The 20,603-nt window shown below is 49.1% G+C and overlaps 1 protein-coding gene across 1 annotated transcript in view; it reads right to left on the bottom strand.

The window, feature by feature from the left end:
• Positions 1 to 1,183: 1,183 nt before the first annotated feature.
• The window catches only part of LOC126456659 (protein diaphanous homolog 1-like), a 34,021-nt gene continuing 14,601 nt past the window's right edge, over positions 1,184 to 20,603 (bottom strand). The window contains exon 3 of the mRNA XM_050092402.1: positions 1,184 to 1,255. Coding sequence (XP_049948359.1) covers positions 1,184 to 1,255 — 72 coding nt within the window. The remainder of the gene's footprint in view (positions 1,256 to 20,603) is intronic.

Raw genomic sequence — 20,603 nt, 5'->3', positions numbered from 1 at the left:
ATATTCTAACAGAGGACGAACGAGTGTAGTGTAAGCTGTCTATTTAGTGGACTTGTTGCATCTTCTAAGTGTCCTGCCTATGAAACGCAACCTTTGGCTCGCCTTCCCCACAATATTATCTATGTGGTCTTTCCAACTGAAGTTGATCGTAATTTTAATACCCAGGTACTTAGTTGAATTGACAGCCTTGAGAATTGTACTATTTATCGAGTAATCGAATTCCAACGGATTTCTTTTGGAACTCATGTGGATCACCTCACACTTTTCGTTATTTAGCGTCAACTGCCACCTGCCACACCATACGACAATCTTTTCTAAATCGCTTTGCAACTGATACTGGTCTTGGGATGACCTTAGTAGACGGTAAATCACAGCATCATCTGCGAACAACCTAAGAGAACTGCTCAGATTGTCACCCAGGTCATTTATATAGATCAGGAACAGCAGAGGTCCCAGGACGCTTCCCTGGGGAACACCTGATATCACTTCAGTTTTACTCGATGATTTGCCGTCTATTACTACGAACTGCGACCTTCCTGACAGGAAATCACGAATCCAGTCGCACAACTGAGACGATACCCCATAGGCCCGCAGCTTGATTAGAAGTCGCTTATGAGGAACGGTGTCAAAAGCATTCCGGAAATCTAGAGATACGGAATCAACTTGAGATACCCTGTCGATAGCGGCCATTACTTCGTGCGAATAAAGAGCTAGCTGCGTTGCACAAGAACGATGTTTTCTGAAACCATGCTGATTACGTATCAATAGATCGCTCCCTTCGAGGTGATTCATAATGTTTGAATACAGTATATGCTCCAAAACCCTACTGCAAACCGACGACAATCTGTAGTTCGATGGATTACTCCTGCTACCCTTCTTAAGCACTGGTGCGACCTGCGCAATTTTCCAATCTGTAGGTACAGATCTATCGGTGAGTGAGCGGTTGTATATGATTGCTAAGTAGGGAGCTATTGTGTCAGCGTAATCTGAAAGGAACCTAATCGGTATACAATCTGGACCTGAAGACTTGCCCGTATCAAGCGATTCGAGTTGCTTCGCAACCCCTAAGGTACCTACTTCTAAGAAACTCATGCTAGCAGCTGTTCGTGTTTCAAATTCTGGAATATTCCATTCGTCTTCCCTGGTGAAGGAATTTCGGAAAACTACGTTCAATAACTCCGCTTTAGCGGCACAGTCGTTGGTAGTAGTAGTAGTAGCTGTCGTCGTCGTCGTCGTCGTCGTTGTTGTCGATCAACTGATGACAGTCAAGGTCATCGTTTGATATACCGAGCTCACGTGCGTCCGGTAGTTCGGCGACAAGGGATTCGCTATTAGAACGCCTACGTACGCGGGGGTTGGGGAAGTACTGAGACGGAAGTACTTAGTTCGCCGTCGATGTGTCTCCAAGCGAGCAGCGATTCCTGAAGAATTTTCTTCCCCGGCGTTATGTGAGAACCCAGCACAAGCGGCGACGTCAAGTCAGCTGCAGAGTGCAGACCTCATGACCGGCGCCGCAGCCCGTACCGTGACGTCATGTGTTTTGCTTGCCGCAAGCCAAGACATTTGGCGAGTGTCTACCTCGGCCGGAGGGAGTTCACTGCGGCTGCCAGCCCGCTGCACGCTATTCTGTCGCTGCCACCTACAACAGTAGACGGGCTACAGCACCCGACGGGGTGACGGCAGACTTCCAGTTAGACTCAGGCGCGTCCACGTCCATAGTTAATGGGGATGGGACAGTGGCGCATTGCTTCCCCGCCGCTGCGTGCACAGCGGCGCAGTGTTGGCGTACATGGCCAGTCGATTCCGCTGCTAGGGATGCAAAAACCCGCCGGTTAAAACCGATACCGGTATTTCAGTTCTGAATAGCCAGTTTCTCTTGATATTTTTTTTGAACTCGGTTCTAATATGTTGTTTTCAATTTTTACTTGTAACCGAGTAAACAACCGAAATATCAATTAGTCATAGTAGCAGTGCTAAATTTACGATTTAAATAAACCATTTCTTACAAAGGAGGAAGTTTCAGTCGTAAAATTTGCGTTGGTTGGAAATACTCCATTATTGCAGAAAATGGGGAAAAGCGATCACTGTAATTTTAATTTAGGAACGAGCAAGAAACACGTGGCATAAGAATTGGTACAGCACTGCCGAGACCATGATGGCCCTGTTTGTCGTTTCTTAAGGTATGCGTGTGGGTACAGTGTCAAAGACTTGCCGCCACCTGGTCTGTACGCTGGTTTCCCGGTGTCTTTGCCAGACACACGCTGTATTGCAGAATAGCACCAACTCTAGCCTAGAAACATTTTTACGCAGTGATGTAAGAATGAAGTACAATGTTTCAGTTTCTTTAAAAGATTAAAACTTTGTCTGCCGTTTCTATACAGTAATAAAAGGAAGAAAATTATGATAACAGCAATAAATAGAAAACTTAACAATTCATTCACAGTAGACTATAAAAATAGAAAGTAGCTGATCTGCCTGTATCTACTTAATACGCCTTTATCTGATTCTAGTCATGGGAACTGACAAATTAACACGAAAATCCGAGCTCCTGAACTTAAGCTTCACCCTTTAGCACTGACTATTAGTAATATCCAAATATGAATTTTGAGCAGACTCAAAATATTTGGATCAGTAGGAGAAACTGGTGATTTTTTGTTAGTATGTATCTACTCATCACTTTTCGAGAAAATCAGTGAATGATGGACTGACAGTCTTCATATTTGCCTGTTTCATTATTCTGTTTATCTTGAAACTGAGGAAGTCATAATTTTTCAATCTTTGTTCGATTTCTATGTTTATTGATCGAAATAATAGGAATAAAAACCCACATCGTGATGTAAGCGAAGTACAAAAACGTAGCTCGGCAACTAATCTTGCTTGCAGTTAACTCTTGGACGACTACTACTCACATAATTGGCTTCGACACTTCCGCGCTTTTCGGGTTCCAAATCCAAGATCGGGTGAATTTAATTTCTAATGTGATTCCAAACTGATCGCGTTGTGTGAAAATCTCAAACTCTTGTTTGAATCTATCTTAGATTATTCTACGAATTTTCAGGCACACATTTCTTTGAAGTATACGATGGTGCCCAACTTCTATAGAGCCCATCGAATACCATTCGTCATGCATGAACAAGTCAACTCTGAACTAGACTGATTTCACGGTATTATGTACCCAATCTTGTCAAGTCAGTGGGCTCCGCCCGCATCTCGTGGTCGTGCGGTAGCGTTCTCGCTTCCCACGCCCGGGTTCCCGGGTTCGATTCCCGGCGGGGTCAGGCATTTTCTCTGCCTCGTGATGGCTGGGTGTTGTGTGCTGTCCTTAGGTTAGTTAGGTTTAAGTAGTTCTAAGTTCTAGGGGACTGATGACCACAGCTGCTAAGTCCCATAGTGCTCAGAGCCATTTGAACCATTTGAATCAGTGGGCTCCACCTGTGATTACTGTACAAAAATCTAAAGGGTCACTTATGATATGTGCTGATATTAAGTCTACCATTAATGTCTAAGCAATTGTTCGTTTGTCGCCAAACATGAGGCATGTAGCTAAATTGGCTGGAGGTCAGAATTTTTTAAAAGTTTACCTCTTTGGCGCATATTTTCAGTACCATTCTGAAAAGCCCACAAAATAGTTTCTGGTGATTAAATAAACCATTCGGCATGCACCGATATAACTGACTACTACAGGGGTCACAAACTATGGAGTTTTTCAGAGATACCTACAACAGCTCATACAGAGCATCCCTAACTGTCTCATTGATTTGGATGATTTTTTACTTTCGGGGTCCATACGGGAGCAGCATTTGAGCGATTTACGACTGTTTTTTGAACGGCTGCAGGGCATTGGCCTACGTTATCATCTCGCCAAGTGCTGCTTCTCACAGCTGACAGTCAACTAGTAGGACCACATATTAAGTAAAGACGTGCTTACATCAACGTAATACCATGTAACCATCATTATTAATTTACTGGTACCTAACAATCCTAAAGAATTGCAATCTTTTCTAGGCAACGTCAATTATTATGCCAAGTTCATTCCAAATGCTGCTCATATTGCTCACCCACTCACCCAGTTATATAAAAAGGGTGCTCTGTTTGTTTGGCCAGATGTGTGTCAACGGGCGTTTGTGCAACTTAAAAAAGTGTCTTAGGTCGATTCGTTGTTTCGCGACGTTCCAGCCGGGCGAACGGTTAATACTGACTGCAGATGCGTCCGGTTGTGGCATCACGTCGCATGAATCTGCCAACGGCACGGAACAAACTATTGCGTTTGCGTCAGGGATGTTGTAGTCAACACAGCGAAATTACTCGCGGAATGAGGGGCATTGGCCATCATTCATGCTCTTCGGAAGTTCCTTGTCTACCTCTGTGGTATCAAGTTTCATCTGATATGGACCACAGGCCCCTGCTATTGGAGTTTCGCTCCATGCAAAACTGCGCAATGGGTGCAGCGGTGGGCGTTGTATCTTAGTGCTCTTATAACATACGTTACAGAACTAGCACACGGGACTCTTACGCCGGCGTCCACAGCTCGTGGTCTCGTTCTCGCTTGCTGAACACAGGGACACGGGTTCGATTCCCGACATGGTCAGGGATATTCACCTGCCTCGAGATGACTGGGTGTTTGTGTTGTCCTCGTCATTTCATCATCATTCATGAATGTGGGGAGTTTGGACTGAGCAAAAGGTTGGAAATTTGTACGGGCACTGATAACAGCGCAGTTGAGCGCCCCATAAACCAAACATCATCATCATCATCTTACGCCGACGTCCCGCGTCGTTTGACAGACACAAAACTCTTGTGTCTTGCCTTGGACACGAGGCAGCGGCACACCCTCTAAGAGTTTCCTATTCCGGCGGGCGACTAGCGCCAGAGACGACCGGGACCTGCTCCTCGGCAGGATGTTGTCCGCGGTGCTGCGGAGGGGCTGGCCTGAACATTTGGCTAAAGACGCGAACACAGAGTGGCACACTTACTCTTCCCTCCAGCACAGACTTAATGTTATGGAAGAAGTCATTTTGCTAGCCAAGAAGATGCAAAATGATGGGTGGTTGCCACTCCCGCACTTTGCCCATGCTTATTGCAACTCCTCCAAAGTGCACAATGGGTAATGTCCGAACGAGAGACATAGCGCAGCGTCATCTGCATCTACACAGATACTCCGCAAGCCACTGCATTGTGCATTGCGGAGGGTGCTCTCTACAGCTGCTAGTCATTTCCTTTACAGCTTCACTCGCAAATAGATCGACGGAGAAACGACTGTCTCTCTATACTCCCATGTGAGTCCCAATTTCTCGTATATTACATGTAGTATATATTGGGGGAAGCAGAATCGTTCTGCAGTCAACTTGGTGTGGTGAATGGCGGCTAGCTCTAACAGTGGAAAAATTTAAGTTAATGAGGATGAGTAGGAACAACAAACCTACAGTATTACTGGTGTCCTGCTTGACACAATCAAGTCGTTTAAATAGCAACGGCCATCCTGCCAGGTGGCTCTTGCTGCGGCTGGGTGGCGCCCGTGGGGAGGGCCCTTGGTCGGAGTAGGTGGCATCAGGGCGGATGACCCGCAATAAAGCGTGGTACATCGTCTCTCGCTGGTGGCCAGCCGCCAGCAGTCTCTAAGCGTTCGAGGGCTCAATTTAATGTTCAGAAGTACGATCCGAAAACGTTCCCCTCCGTGGCCACACCGTGGGAGGAACGTAAGTCTCAGGATGGCAGTAGTAGTTATTCGCCCCGATTCTTAGTTTGTACGAGAGCTGATGGGGAGTCTTTTCTCTCCACAAAGCCTCAGTTCTTCGTCGAGCATTTAGAGGACAAGTTTGGAGAGGTGGAGGGCTTGTCCAAAATGCGCTCTGGGTCGGTCCTGATACAAACGGCATCCTCTGCCCAATCACGACGGTTACTTGCTTGTGACAAATTGGGGGATGTTGCCGTTACGATCACACCCCATAAATATGGTCCAGGGAGTTATTTACCATAGGGATCTTCTTTTGCTGTCTGATGACGAGCTGCGCGCCAGTTTAGAGCGCCGAGGTGTACATTTCGTCCGGCGCGTTCATCGGGGTCCGAAGGAAAATCAGATTGCCACCGGTGCCTTCATCTTGGCCTTCGAGGGGGATACATTACCGGAAAAAGTCAAGGTGATGGTCTACCGATGTGACGTCAAGCCCTATATCCCTGCCCCGATGCCGTGCTTTAAGTGCTGGAAGTTCGGCCATATGTCTTCCCGCTGCACTTCCAGTCTCACATGTCGAGATGGGGACGCCCATCTCATCCCGATACTCCATGTTCCCCGCCTCCCATCTGTGTCAACTGCGGGGAGCACCATTCACCTTGATCGCCAGACTGCAGAATCTTCCAGAAAGAGCGCAAAATCATGGAATATAAGACCCTGGACCGACTGACCTATACTGAGGTCAAAAGGAAATACGACCGATTACATCCTGTGAGAATGACATCTTCCTACGCTGCTGCTACAACACCTGTGCTAGCCCCGTCAGTTTCTCGACTTCCGGCTGGATCGACGAGTAGTACAACTCCTCCTGCCCCCTTGCCAGTGGGGGGCTCTACCCACCGGGTTGCTCCTGCGCCACCTACCTCAGGAGCAACACCATCCCACCCATCGGGGACGTCCGTCCCCGCTTCTAACAAGGGGAGGCCGCCAATTGTGAAATTCAGATTCGATTCATACTACGCATAATAAAAGCTCATGGCCAGAGGTGTAATGTGACAAAGCAACAAGATGCACTTCTCAGCCGTTGTCGAGAAAATCGACAGTTAAAAGAAACCGTTGCGGTGAAATACCTTGTACGATTAATAGTTTTCTACAGCGTCGTGGCGCAGCGGTAAGCGCTCGGGTTCGTAATCCGAAGGTCGCGAGATCGAATCTCGAGCCATGCAACCTTTTTTTTTTAGTATTTGTTTTTTGTAATTCAAATGTGTGTATAAACACACACACACACACACACACACACACACACACACACACACACACACATATATATATATATATATATATATATATATATATATATATATATATATTCCCGGCAATCAGTTGCAACAGTTATGCATATAATAAGTTGTTGAAAGTCATTTGTCGTGGAAAAACTGGCGACATCGAACATCATTATGTTTTCCGCAAACAAAGTTGTATTTCACAAATGTTATTGTCTTCATAATGTTAACCATGTATAGTTAACGGAAGACGTAGAAACGATTTTCCGAAACGAATAAGTATAGCGTAAGTCAAACGTTCGGATTAGAGACCCCACGAACACAAATTTGCTGTGGCAGGTATGAAATATAAACTCCGTTACTCGCTCGTTACATTTGAAGGACAGATGTTGAATGGGCCGAAACGAGCCGCCGAATAACAGCGTAGTTGCCTGCTAACTTCGAAAGAAGGTAGATGCGGTCCCTAGCGCAACTTATAACATCGTCGAAAATCAGTGCGGACGTGAGAGCTTTGGTACACCCTGTTAAACAAACGGAAAAATGGAGGCGGTACAATTGGAGAGGGACCGGCCTTCACCAACATGCATAAGCAATTCATTAATAGTTTGATATATATATATATATATATATATGAATTACAAAAAACTAATAATAAAAGAAATTGAATGGCGCGAGATTCGATCCGGCAACCTTCGGATTACGAACCCGAGCGCTTACCGCTGCGCCACGACGCTGTAGAAAGTTATTAATCGTAGAGAGTATTTCACCGCAACGGTTTCTTTTAACTGTCGATTTTCTCGACAACGGCTGAGAAGTGCATCTTGGTGCTTTGCCACATTACATCTCTGGCCATGAGTTTTTATTATGCGCAGTATGAATCGAATCTGAATTTCACAATTGGCGGCCTCCCCTTGTAAGCCGGAGAAGTGTCCAACTTCTTCGGCTTCTCACGCTCGCAAGGGGTCCCTTGGGCCCCTCCCTTCCCAGGTTTCCACCAGCGGGAGGGCTGACGGCCGACAGTGGCGTAAGTGCCCACAACAGCTGGTCGTAGGGCTTCACGATCCTCCTCCATCCAGGGGACTGAATCGGTGAAGCCCTCCCAGCCAGTGAAAAACAAGGAGCAGTGTGAGAAACCCAAGAAGAAGAGCTCTAAGCCCAAGGAACTCTCGGTGGCAGCCACCCCACCGCAACCTTCCAGCTCTCCGTCTGAGGACGAGGTGGAGATCCTGGCGTCCGCTGAGGACCTCGGTCTCGCCGGTCCCTCAGACACCCTGGATAGCGCTAGCACAGGTGCTCAATCGGAGGCAGCAGGTGACCCAGCGGCGTAATCTGCCTTCCAAGTCCTGTCACGCCTTTCTCAGACATGGACAATACCATCCTCCAGTGGAACTGCAGCGGTTTCTTCCACCATCTAGCTGAGCTCCGACAACTTATCAGCCTTCACCCTTTCTTCTGCATTGCTCTTCAGGAAACTTGGTTTCCAGCAATGTGAACCCCCGCCCTCCGTGGCTATCGGGGTTATTATAAGAACCGGACAGCTTATGAAAGGGTGTCTGGTGGCGTCTGCATATATGTCCTTAACTCTCTTCACAGCGAGTCTGTCCCCCTACAAACACATTTAGAGGCTGTCGCTGTTCGGGTGTGGACGCCACAGACTTTTACCGTCTGCAGTCTTTACCTTTCACCGGATGGTGCTGTCGCACAGCATGCCCTGGCTGCGCTGATAGCCCAATTTCCGCCACCTTTCTTGTTACTGGGCGACTTCAACACCCATAACCCTCTGTGGGGTGGGTCAGTGGCGACAGGTCGAGGCGCCACCGTTGAGCATTTCTTGGCACAGCTCGATCTTTCGCTTTTAAATGATGGTTTCTTCACACACTTTAGCGTCCAAAAAAATGGTCCAAATGGCTCTGAGCACTATGGGACTTAACATCTGTGGTCATCAGTCCCCTAGAACTTAGAACTACTTAAACCTAACTAACCTAAGGACATCACACACATCCATGCCCGAGGCAGGATTCGAACCTGCGACCGTAGAAGTCGCGCGATTCCTGACTGAGCGCCTAGAACCGCTAGACCACACACATTAGCGTGGCGCATGGCACGTACTCCGTCATCGACCTTTCGATCTGCAGCCCTAGCCTCTTACCGTCTGTCCAATGGAGGGTGCATGACGACCTGTGTGGTAGTGTCCATTTTACGATCTTTCTGTCACTGCCACGGTGACACTCTTCTGGGCGCCCTAGCAGATGGGCTATGAATAAGGCTGACTGGGACTTGTTCTCCTCCACTGCCGCTATTGAGCCTCTCTCTAATGATGACATTGATGCGGTGGTTCAATCGGTCACCACCAGCATCGTTACTGCCGCAGAATCTGCCATTCCCCGTTCTCCTGGGTCCCCTCGGCGGAGGACTGTGCCTTGGTGCTCGCCTGAGATCGCTGAAGCGATTAAAGATCGCCGGCGGGCGCTCTAGCGTCACAAGCGACATCCCTCCATAGGCCACCTTATCGCCTTCAAACGGCTGCATGTGCGAGCCCGCCTCCTTATCTGCCAAGGCCAGCAGGAGTGCTGGGAGCGGTATGTGTCCACCATTGGCCTCCATGTCACTCCATCGCAAGTCTGGGCCAAGATTCGACGCGTCTACAGCTATCGGACCCCTGTCAGCGTCCCAGCGCTCTCATTGAATGGAGCAATTTGTACTGACTCCGACGTCATTGCAAACCGCTTGGCAGAGGATTTTGCTATGAGTTCCGCTTCTGCGAATTACCCCCTGGCCTTCCGCTCCATTAAAGAGCGGATGGAACGTCGGAGCCTTTCGTTTCGCACCCACCATCCAGAATCGTGCAATGTTCCATTCAGTGAGTGGGAATTTCGCAGTGCCCTAGCCGCTTGCCCTGATACTGCTCCTGGGCCAGATGGCATCCACTGTCAGATGCTGAAACGCCTTTCAGTGGACTGCCAGCGACGGCTCCTCGACCTTTACAACCGTATTAGGGTCGAGGGTGAGTTTCTGTCGCCATGGCGGGAAAGTATTGTTATCCCCATTCTGAAACCGGGCAAGAACCCTTTGGAGGTGGACAGCTACCGCCCCATTAGCCTCACCAATGTTCTTTGCAAGTTGCTTGAACGAATGGTGAGCTGGCGCTTGAATTGGGTACTGGAGTCTCGGGGCCTTCTGGCTCTGTCTCAGGGTGGGTTCCGTAAAGGCCGCTCCGCCACCGACAATCTGGTGAGTCTGGAGTCGGCCATCCGTACTGCCTTGCCCGCCGTCAGCACCTGGTCGCTGTCTTTTTCGACATGCGGAAGGCGTACGATACGACATGGCGTCATCACATACTTTCTACGCTTCATGGATGGGGTCTTCGGGACCCTCTGCCGATCTTTATCCGAAATTTTCTGTCGTATCGTACCTTCCGCGTGCAAGTCGCGGCCTCTCATAGTTCCTCCCGAGTCCAGGAGAATGGGGTACCACAGGGATCTGTCCTCAGTGTCTGTCTGTGTTTAATCGCAATAACTGGGCTCGCTGCAGCGGTGGGAAATTCTGTCTCCGCTTCCCTGTATGCTGACGACTTCTGCCTTTACTACAGCTCTACTGGCATTGCAGCTGTTGAACATCAGCTACAGGGCGCTGTCCGCGAGGCGCAGTCTTGGGCTGTAGCGCATGGTTTTCAGTTTTCGGCTGCCAAGACCCGCGTTATGCATTTCTGCCGGCGCCGAACAGTCCGTCCTGAGCCGCGGCTTTATCTTGCCGACGAACTCCTTGCAGTGGTGGAGACCCACAGATTATTGGGTATAGTTTTTGATGCCCGGCTGACTTGGCTGCCTCATATTCGGCAGCTCAAACAGGCGTGTTGGCGGCATCTAAATGCTATGAGATGCTTGAGCCACACCCGCTGGGGCGCCGACCGATCTACCCTGTTACGGCTCTACCAGGCGTTAATCCAGTCTCGTCTGGATTATGGGAGCCTGGCTTATGGCTCAGCATCCCCATCTGCGCTGCGGGTACTGGACCCAATCCGACACAGCGGCATACGCCTTGCCACTGGTGCTTTCCGGACCAGCCCAGTGGACAGCATACTTGTGAACGCAGGTGTCCCTCCATTGCGGTTCAGGCGCCAAAATTTTTTGGCCGCTTATGCTGCCTATGTTTTTAGCTTGCCTGGGCGTCCAAACTGTCGTCTCCTGTTCCCGCGATCGGTCGTCCATCTGCCAGAACGTCGGCCCCAGTCAGGTTGTACGATCGCGGTCCGCGTCCGAGAGCTTCTCTCCGGGCTTGGGGCTTTACCTCTTCTGCCTCCTTTCCGGGCACCTCTGCGTACACCCCCGTGGTGTGTGCCTCGCCCTCGCCTTCAGCTGGAATTGGCACAGGGCTCGAAGGACTCAGTCCTTCCGGAGGCTTCCGCCGCTTTCTTTCCCTCCTTGCAATGTATCAGGGCTCTGGTATTGCGTACACTGATGGCTCGATGGTTGCTGGTCGTGTCGGTTATGCGCTTACCCTAGGAGACCATTCCGAACAATGTTCATTCCCGGCTGGCTGCAGCGTTTACACTGCTGAGCTGGTCGCCATCTTTCGTACCCTAGAGTATATCCGCTCCTGCTCAGGTGAGTCCTTCGTGATCTGTAGCGATTCCCTGAGCGGTTTACGAGCTCTCGACCAGTGTTTTCCTCGTTCTCGTCTAGTGATGGGTATCCAGGAGTCCCTGCATACTCTTGCGCGTTGCGGCCGCTCTGTGGTCTTTGTTTGGACCCCGGGCCATGTTGGGATACCCAGAAATGAAAATGTTGACCGCGTGGCGAAAGAGGCCACCAGTACACCAGCTCTGGACATTGGCCTCCCGGAGACTGATTTGAGGGCAATCCTCCGCCGACACATTTCCTCGCTTTGGGACGCTGAATGGCGCGGTCTGGCCACCCATAACAAACTTCGTGCCGTCAAGGAGACGACGACTGTGTGGCACTCCTCCTTGCGCATCTCTCGCAAGGAGTCTGTCGTCCTCTGCCGACTGCGCATTGGGCACACTCGGCTGACGCCCGGCCACTTATTGAGCCGTGAAGACCCACCTCTGTGTCGCTGCGGCCCCATTTTATTTGTGGTCCACATTTTATTGGAGTGTCCGCTTTTAGCTGTGCTCAGGCAGACCTTTGCGCTGCCTGATACGCTCTCTGCCCTTTTATCTGATGACCCTGCTATGGCGGCTTAGTTTTACGTTTTATTCAGGCAGGGGGTTTTTATCGTCTCATCTGAGTGTTTGTTATGTCCTTTTGTGTTGATTCTGGCCTTTGGCCTACGATTTTTGTCTGCATTTTTAATGTGTTTCCCGGTGGTTGGCTTTTCCTTTTTTGTTTCTATGGTCGGCCAACCACCGTCACACTCTGTGTGATTTTAATTTGTTATGTCTGATCTCCGTCGGAGTATTTCTTCTCCTGTGTCGTCTGACGTCTTTCCTGTTGTTCGTTTTAATTCTCTTTGGGTGGTTTTAATTTTTTTTTTTCGGAAAAGGGACCGATGACCGTCGCAGTCTGGTCCCTTTAATCCCACAAACCAACCAACCTACTATTCCCACAGTCACACGTCCATCTTCCAGAACGCCGGCCCAGGGCTGGATGTACGATCGCGGTCCGCGTCCGAGAGCTTCTACCCTGGCTTGGGGCTTTACCTCTTCCGCCTCCTTTCCGGGCACCTCTGCGTACACCCCATGGTGTTTGCCTCGCCCTCGCCTTCAGCAGGAATTGGCACAGGGTCCGAAGGACTCAGTCCCTCCGGAGGCCTTCCGCCGCCGCTTTCTTTCCCTCCTTGCAATGTATCAGCGCTCTGGCATTGCGTACACTGACGGCTCGATGGTTGCTGGTCGAGTCGGTTATGCGCTTACTCTAGGGGACCATTCCGAACAACGTTCCTTGCCGGCTGGCTGCAGCGTTTGCACTTCTGAGCCGGTCGCCTTCTTACGAGCCCTAGCGTATATCCGCTACTGCTCAGGTGAGTCCTTCGTTAAGTGTAGCTATTCCCTGAGCGGTTTACGAGCTCTAAACCAGTGTTTCCCTCGTTCTCGTCTGGTGATGACTATCCAGGAGTCGCTGCATACTCTTGCCCATAGCGGCCGCTCTGTGGTCTTTGTGTGGACCCCCGTCATGTTGGGACACCCGGCAGTGAACATGTTGACCGCCTGGCGAAAGAGGCCACCAGTAAACCAGCTCTGGACGTTGGCCTCCCGGAGACTGATTTGCGAGCAGTCCTCCGCCGAAAAGTTTTTGCGTTATGGGACGCTGAATGGCGCGGTATGACCACCCCCAACAAACTCCGTGTTGTCAAGGAGACAACGAGTGTGTGGCTGTCATCCCTGCAAGCCACCCGCAGAGACTCAATAGTCCTTTGCCGGCTCCGCATTGGCGACACGCGCTTGACACACAGCTTTCTGCTGCGGCATGAGGACCCGCCTCTATGTCGATGGGGGTCGGCTTTGACGGTGGTCCACATTTTGTTGGAATGCCCACTTTTAACCGTGCTCAGGCAGACGTTTGGGCTGCCTGATACGCTCCCAGCCCTTTTAACTCACGACAATGCTATGTATAGCTTAATTTTACATTTTATTCGAGCAGGGTTTTTTTATCATTTAATCTGAGTGTTTGTTTTTAATGTTGATTCTGGCTTTTGGCCTCCGATTTTAAACTGAGTTTTTAATGTGTTCTCGGTGGTTGGCTTTTCCTTTTTTCTTCTATGGTCGGCCAACCACCGTCTCACTCGGTGTGATTTTAATTTGTTTTGTCTGTTCTCTGTCGAAGTATTTCTTGTCCTGTGTCGTCTGCCGTCTTTCCTGTTGTTCCTTTTTATTCTCTTTGGGTGGTTTTAGTTTTTTGGAAAAAGGGACCGATGACCGTGGCAGTCTGGTCCCTTTAATCCCACAAACCAACCAACCAACCAAATACTGGAATTATTTGACTACTACACCCTTATACATTACGTTTTTAAAAGAGAAAAAAACCAGTAGATAGCTTCAAGAAAGCCAAATAATTTGGCCAGGGGGAACCTTTACAAAAGCCCTTTTCATAACCAAGAGACTTAAACGTTAAAACACTTAGATACTGAAGCACACATTTTTTTTATACTGAACATTTCACTTGAAGAAAACTGCGTTATTACTGGAATTTACTTTCAAAAGCTATTACTCTTCAAACTAACTCTGCATAGTCATTTAACAGTTTGTTTCAATCTAACTGAATTTTACGTAAGCAAACTTTTACTACGACACTTTGCAATAGTTAAAAAAAAGCTTTTAAAAAACAAGAATAGTTTTACTTTATTTCTCTGTAATGTACTAAAACAGGGACGTGCTATTACTCTAACTAAGATTTTATTTACGCTTTTCAGTGAAACAACTAAGACAACTTTTCTTTAACTAATGCTCTAGATTAAAATATTTATGAACTTTCTAACTTTATGATGCAAAGTTACCTTTAAAACCACTCTAATCAAATTACACTCTTGCACAACTAAGACATAATTTCATTACTACAGGATTTAGTCCCTCACACATCTCATTATTTACACACAAAAAAAAAAAAAATTTAAATAGTGCCTCTTTTTACTAACTTGGCACTTCATAAGTCTGTAAAACAGGTACTCGGATTAATCAAACACCAGGAAGAAACCCTATATAGGAGAATGATTAGCATGAAATAACAGGATAAACCAGCTTCTTTAAAGCTCAAGAATGATTATTTAGTAATAAAACAAAGTTTAAATTAATGGTTCACTCTGTTGAAAAGTAAAATACCAAATAAATCTTATGTACTGGCTGTAGGCTTGGGTGTGGCGAACAATTATGACGGGTACACTGCCCACAGTACGGCCAGCAGGTATCTTGCTGTATGGGCTCCATTTCTCTTCTTGGCTTGGTTCAATTTTACACGCAGTAACCCAACAATTTGCAGCTATGCCGTAAGCCGTTTGCAGTCTTCATCCGAGCCATTTTTGCGCAAATTTGCGGGAAAAGCTTCTCCAGCTTCACAAGGATATTGGCTCAGTCACTGCCGCCTACAGCTTGTGTGCCTTTCTTCCAGCGCTTGCTCTAGGTAGCGTGCCACTTCGCCCTTGCCATCTTCTTCACTTCCCGGAGCCACTTTAGTTTCAATCAAAAGCACACTGGCTTTTACGTAACCCCTATTTCGTACGTTGTTCCCAAGTGTGACCATTTCTTACCATTGTCAAATATACAGCAACATGAACAGTTTATACACACAAATATTTTTTAAATACAAAATGTCATCCGAACCCGGCGGGGTCAGGGATTTTCTCTGCCTCGTGATGGCTGGGTGTTGTGTGCTGTCCTTAGGTTAGTTAGGTTTAAGTAGTTCCAAGTTCTAGGGGACTGATGACCATAGCTGTTAAGTCCCATAGTGCTCAGAGCCATTTGAACCATTTGAACCATTTTGTCATCCGAAAATTATTTTACGTAATAAACAATTTACATTGTATTTTACATACATTACTCACATACATTACAAAACTTCAGTCTCCAGTGTAGCAAACTTTACTTTACATACACAGAAAATATGGTATAAACATGCGAAAATTTTAAAGCAAAAAATTATAAAAAATTTAGACGAACCATAAATCAATGTTATACAAAATGATTTGTGGATGGGAAGACGAGTGGTTGGAAGTGACCGACAAGTTCCGTGTCGTCAAGCCCACAACACGGCCGTGGAGTACTTACTTCCAGCCACGTCGGCAGGACGAGGTCATTCTTACTCGTCTTCGCATAGGCCACAGCCCTGAGACACATGGCTTCCTACTCCGGCGAGAGGACCCTCCAGCGTGTGGTGCGTGTGGCTTGCAGATAATGGTGCACCACATTTTGTTGGACTGCCGACCACCGGTCTCCCCCCCTGCGGGTTCATGAGTAAGAATAGGCCCGCGGTATTCCTGCCTGTCGTAAGAGGCGACTAAAAGGAGTTTCACACGTTTCGGCCTTTATGTGATGATCCCCTGTCGGGTTGGACCTCCATATTTCAAAATTCTTCCGAAGAGCGAGCCAACTAGGGAAGGACGCCTTACAAGGTGCATTGTGTCCATTGTGCATCAGATTTTCAGTCCGCTTTCTCGTCGTCGCATTGCAGTCCCGCTCACTCGCCAGCTCTTGGGCGTGGATACATTCCTGCGTGCATTTTCCGCCATCCACTATGCTGTGTCGCTTTCTGCGCCCACGACGACCGTTGACTACTTGTCTCCTGATACCCAGCACGGTAGCCAGTCCGTTGTGGAGGGGCTGCCATGTACACTGTTTGTTGTAGCCCCCTGACAACACAGGGATCGCTCTACTGATGCCTGCGCCGCTAACTCCCCACATATGCCAAATAGTAGATGTCCATCTCCCTGGGGCATCAGGACTCCCGGAAATAGCCATCCTGCCAGGTGGCCCTTGTTGTGGCTGGCTGGAGCCCATGGGGAGGGCCGTTGGTCGGAGTAGGTGGCATCAGGGTGGATGACACGCAATGAAGCTTGGCACATCTTCTGTTGCTGGTGTCCAGCCTCCAGCAGTCTCTAAGCGTTCGCGGGCTCACTTTAAAGTTAACGTGTATGACCCCAAATAGTTCCTCTCCCTGGCCACACCATGGGAGAAACGAAAGGCTATGAATGACAGCGAAACGTATTCGCCCCGGTATCTCGTCTGTACCAGAGCTGATGGGGAATCCTTTGTGTCTGTGACGCCTCAGTTCTTTGTAGAGCATTTAGAGGACGAGTTCGGGGAGGTGGAGGGCTTGTCCAAAATGCGGTCAGGGTCAGTCTTGATAAAAACACCTTCCTCTGCCCAGTCATGAACCTTGCTCGCTTGCACGAAGCTGGGGGATGTCTCTGTTACTATCACCCACCATAAAAGCTTAAATATGGTCCAAGGCACTATTTTCCGCAGAGATCTTCTTTTGCAGTCTCATGACGAGCTGCGCGCCAACTTAGAGCGATGAGGTGTCCATTTCGTCCAGCGCGTCCACCGGGGTCCGAGGGATCATCAAGTTGCCACCAGTGCCTTCATCTAGGGCCTTCGAGGGTGACATATTACCTGAGAAGTTCAAGGTGATGGTCTATTGTTGTGATGTCAAGCCATATATCCCTCCCCGGATGGGGTTCTTCAAGTGTTAGAAGTTCGGCCATATGTCTTCCCGCTGTGCTTCCAGCCTCATATGTCGCGATTGTGGTCGACAATCCCATTCTGATACGCCATGTGCCCCACCTTCCATCTGTGTCAACTGCGGAGAGCACCATCGCCCTTGCTCGCCGGACTATAAGATTCTACAGAAGGAATGGAAAATAATGGAATACAAGACCCTGGATCGACTGACCTACACTGAGGCTAAACGGAAATTTGAACAGCTTCATCCTATGCTCATGTCAACATCTTATGACGCTACTGTCACTCCTGTTGCAGATCCATCTGCTGCACCAAATACAGTCAGCTCTCAGAGCTGAAAGATCACACTTGTCCCCTTGATGGTGGGAGGCACTTCCCTCCCTGTTGCTCCTGCACCGCCAACCTTGGGAGCAGCACCCCCCCCCTCCCCCCACAACCATCGGGGACATCCATACCCACTTATAATCTGCAGAAGCGTAAGTCTTCTTCGGCTTCTCTCGCTAGTATAGGGTCCCTTGTGTCTCTCCCTTCCCAGTTTCTTACCAGTGCCAAACCAAGGAATGGCGCAAGAAATCAAAACTGAAGACCGCTAAGACAACGGAAATTGCGGTGGCACCCTCACCACCATCATTACCTGCCGACCTGAGGTGGATATCCCGGCGTCCGCTGAGGACCTAGATCTCGCCAGTCCCTCAGACACGATAGATGTTGCTCCTACTGCTCCCGTAGGTATTCAATCGATGGCAGCAGGTGACCCAGTGGCGTAATCTGCCTCCTCAGTCCCTTCGCGCCTTTTTCAGCCATGGGCAGTGTCATTCTCCAATGGAATTACAACGGTTTTTTCCATCACCTTGCTCAGCTCCGACAACTTTTCAGCCTTCACCCTTTCCACTGCATTGCTCTTCAGGAAACATGATTTCTGGCTATGCGAAACCCCGCCCTCCGTGGCTATCGGGGTTATTATAAGAACTGGGCAGCTTATAAGAGGGTCTCCGGTGGAGTCTGCATCTACGTCCTTAACTCTCTTCACAGCGAGTGTGTCCCTCTACAAACACCTTTAGAGGCTATCGCTGTTCGGGTGTGAACGTCTCAGGCTGTTACTGCCTGCAGTCTCTATCTTCCACCGGATGGTGATGTCCTGCGGCATGTCTTGGCTGCGCTTATATCACAATTGCCGCCAACTTTTCTGCTACTGGGCGACTTCAACGCCCATAACCCTCTGTGGGGTGGATCAATGGCAACAGGCCAAGGCAGCTTCGTTGAGCATGTATTGGCACAGCTCGACCATTCCCTTCTAAATGATGGTGCCTTCACACATTTCACTGTGGCGCATGGCACGTACTCAGTCATCGAGCTTTCGATCTGCAGCCCTATCCCCTTACCGTCTGTCCAACGGAGTGTGCATGACGACTTGTATGGTAGTGACCACTTTCCGATCTATCTGTCCCTGCCACAGCGTTACTCTTCTGGGCGCCCCTGCAGATGGGCTATGAATAATGCTGACTGGGACTTGTTCTCCTCCGTTGCCACTACTGAGCCTCTTTCCAATGATGCCAGTGATGTGGTGGTTCACTCGGTCACCAACAGCATCATTACTGCTACAGAATCTGCCATTCCCTGTGCCTTGGTGGTCGCCTGAGATCGCTGATGCGATTAAAGATCGCAGACGAGCCCTCCAGCATCACAAGCGACATCCCTCATTAGAACACCTCATTGCCTTTAAACGGCTCCGTGTGCGGGCCCGCCGCCTCACTCTCCAATTCAAGCAAGAGTGCTGGGAACGGTATGTCTCCACCATTGGCCTCCATACCTCTCCATTGCAGGTTTGGGCCAAGATTAGGCAACTCTATGGCTATCGGACCCCTGTCAGTGTACCTTGGCTTTCACTGAATGGAGCAGTCTGTACTGACACCGACATGATTTCGAACTGCTTAGCGGAGCATATTGCTCAGAGTTCCACTTTTTCAATTACCCACTGGCCTTCCAATTCCTGAAAGAGCGGTTGGAACGTCGGAGTCATTCATTCCACATGCGTCACCCTGAAGCATACAATGCTCTCTTTAGTGAATGGGAATTCCAAAGTGCCCTAGCCGCTTGCCCTGATATGGCTCCCAGACCAGATTGCATCCACTGTCACATGCTCAAACTCCTCTTGTTGTACTACCAGTAACGCTTCCTCACCTTTTCAACCGTATCTGGGTCAAGGGTGAGTTGTCGCAATGGCGGGAAAGCATCGTAATCCCTCTCTTGAAAGCTGGCAAGAACCCACTGGAGGTGGACAGCTACCGTCCCATTAGCCTCACCAACGTTCTTTGCAAGTTTACTTGAACACATGGTGAGCCGGAGGCTGAGCTGGCTACTTGAGTCTCGGGGCTTTCTTAGTCTGAATCAGGGTGGGTTCTGTAAGGGCCGCTCTGCCACCTATAATCTGGTCTACCTGGAGTCTGCTTTCTGTACAACCTTTGTCCACAGTTGGCATCTGGTTGCCGTCTTTTTTGACATGCGGAAGGTGTACGATAATTCATGGCGACATCACATCCTCGCCACGCTTCATGGGTGGGGTCTTCGGTGTCTGCTCCTGATTTTCATACAAAATTTTCTATCGCTTCCTTCCTTCCGCGTGCAAGTAGCGGCCTCCCATAGTTCCTGCCGAGTTCAGGAGAATGGGGTCCCACAAGGATCTGTCTTGAGTCTCTGCCTCTTTCTAGTTGCAATTAATGGTCTCGCTGCACCGGTGGGAACGCCTGTCTCAGCTTCCTTGTATGCTGGCGACTTCTGCCTATACTATAGCTCCACTGTAATGGCAGCTGCTGGACGGCAGCTGTAGGGAGGTATCCGCAAGGCGCAGTCTTTGGCTGTAGCACATGGCTTCCAGTTTTTGGCTGCCAAGAACTGCGCTATGCCTTTCTGCCGGCATCGCACTGTTCATCCTGAGATAAGGCTCTATCATGATGGCGAACCACTTGCTGTGGTGGAGAAGCATCTATTTTTGGGATTGCTTTTTGATGCCCATTTGACTTGGCTCCCTCACACTCGACAGCTTAAACAAACGTGCTGGCGGTATGTTAATGCTCTACATTTCTTGAGTCACACCAGCTGGGGTGCCGATCAGTCTACCCTTCTACGACCATATCAGGCGTTGATTCTGTCCCGTCTCGTTTGTGGGAGCCAGACTTACAGTTTGGCATGGCCTTCTACGTTGCAGTTGCTGGATCCCATACTTAACTGTGGGATTCGACTCTCAACTGGAGCTTTCCTCACAAGCCCTATAAACAACCTACTTGTGCAAGCTGGTGTCCCTCCATTGCAGATCCGGCGCCTGCAGCTACTGGCCACTTATGCTGCACATGTTTGTAGCTTGCCCGGGCATCCAAATTACCGTCTCCTGTTCCCCACCTTGGTCGTCCATCTTCCCAGCCCGGTCAGGGTGTCCAATTGCAGTTCGCATCCAGTCTTTTCTCTCAGGGCTTGAGTTTTTCCCTCTCCCATCTCTTTTCTGGGCTCATATACGCATACCCCC

The sequence above is a fragment of the Schistocerca serialis genome, chromosome 2, assembly GCF_023864345.2.
Source record: "Schistocerca serialis cubense isolate TAMUIC-IGC-003099 chromosome 2, iqSchSeri2.2, whole genome shotgun sequence".
NCBI classification, from domain to species: domain Eukaryota; kingdom Metazoa; phylum Arthropoda; class Insecta; order Orthoptera; family Acrididae; genus Schistocerca; species Schistocerca serialis.
The sequence above is the reverse complement of the archived record's forward strand: the minus strand, read 5'-3'. Positions and strand labels throughout refer to the sequence as shown.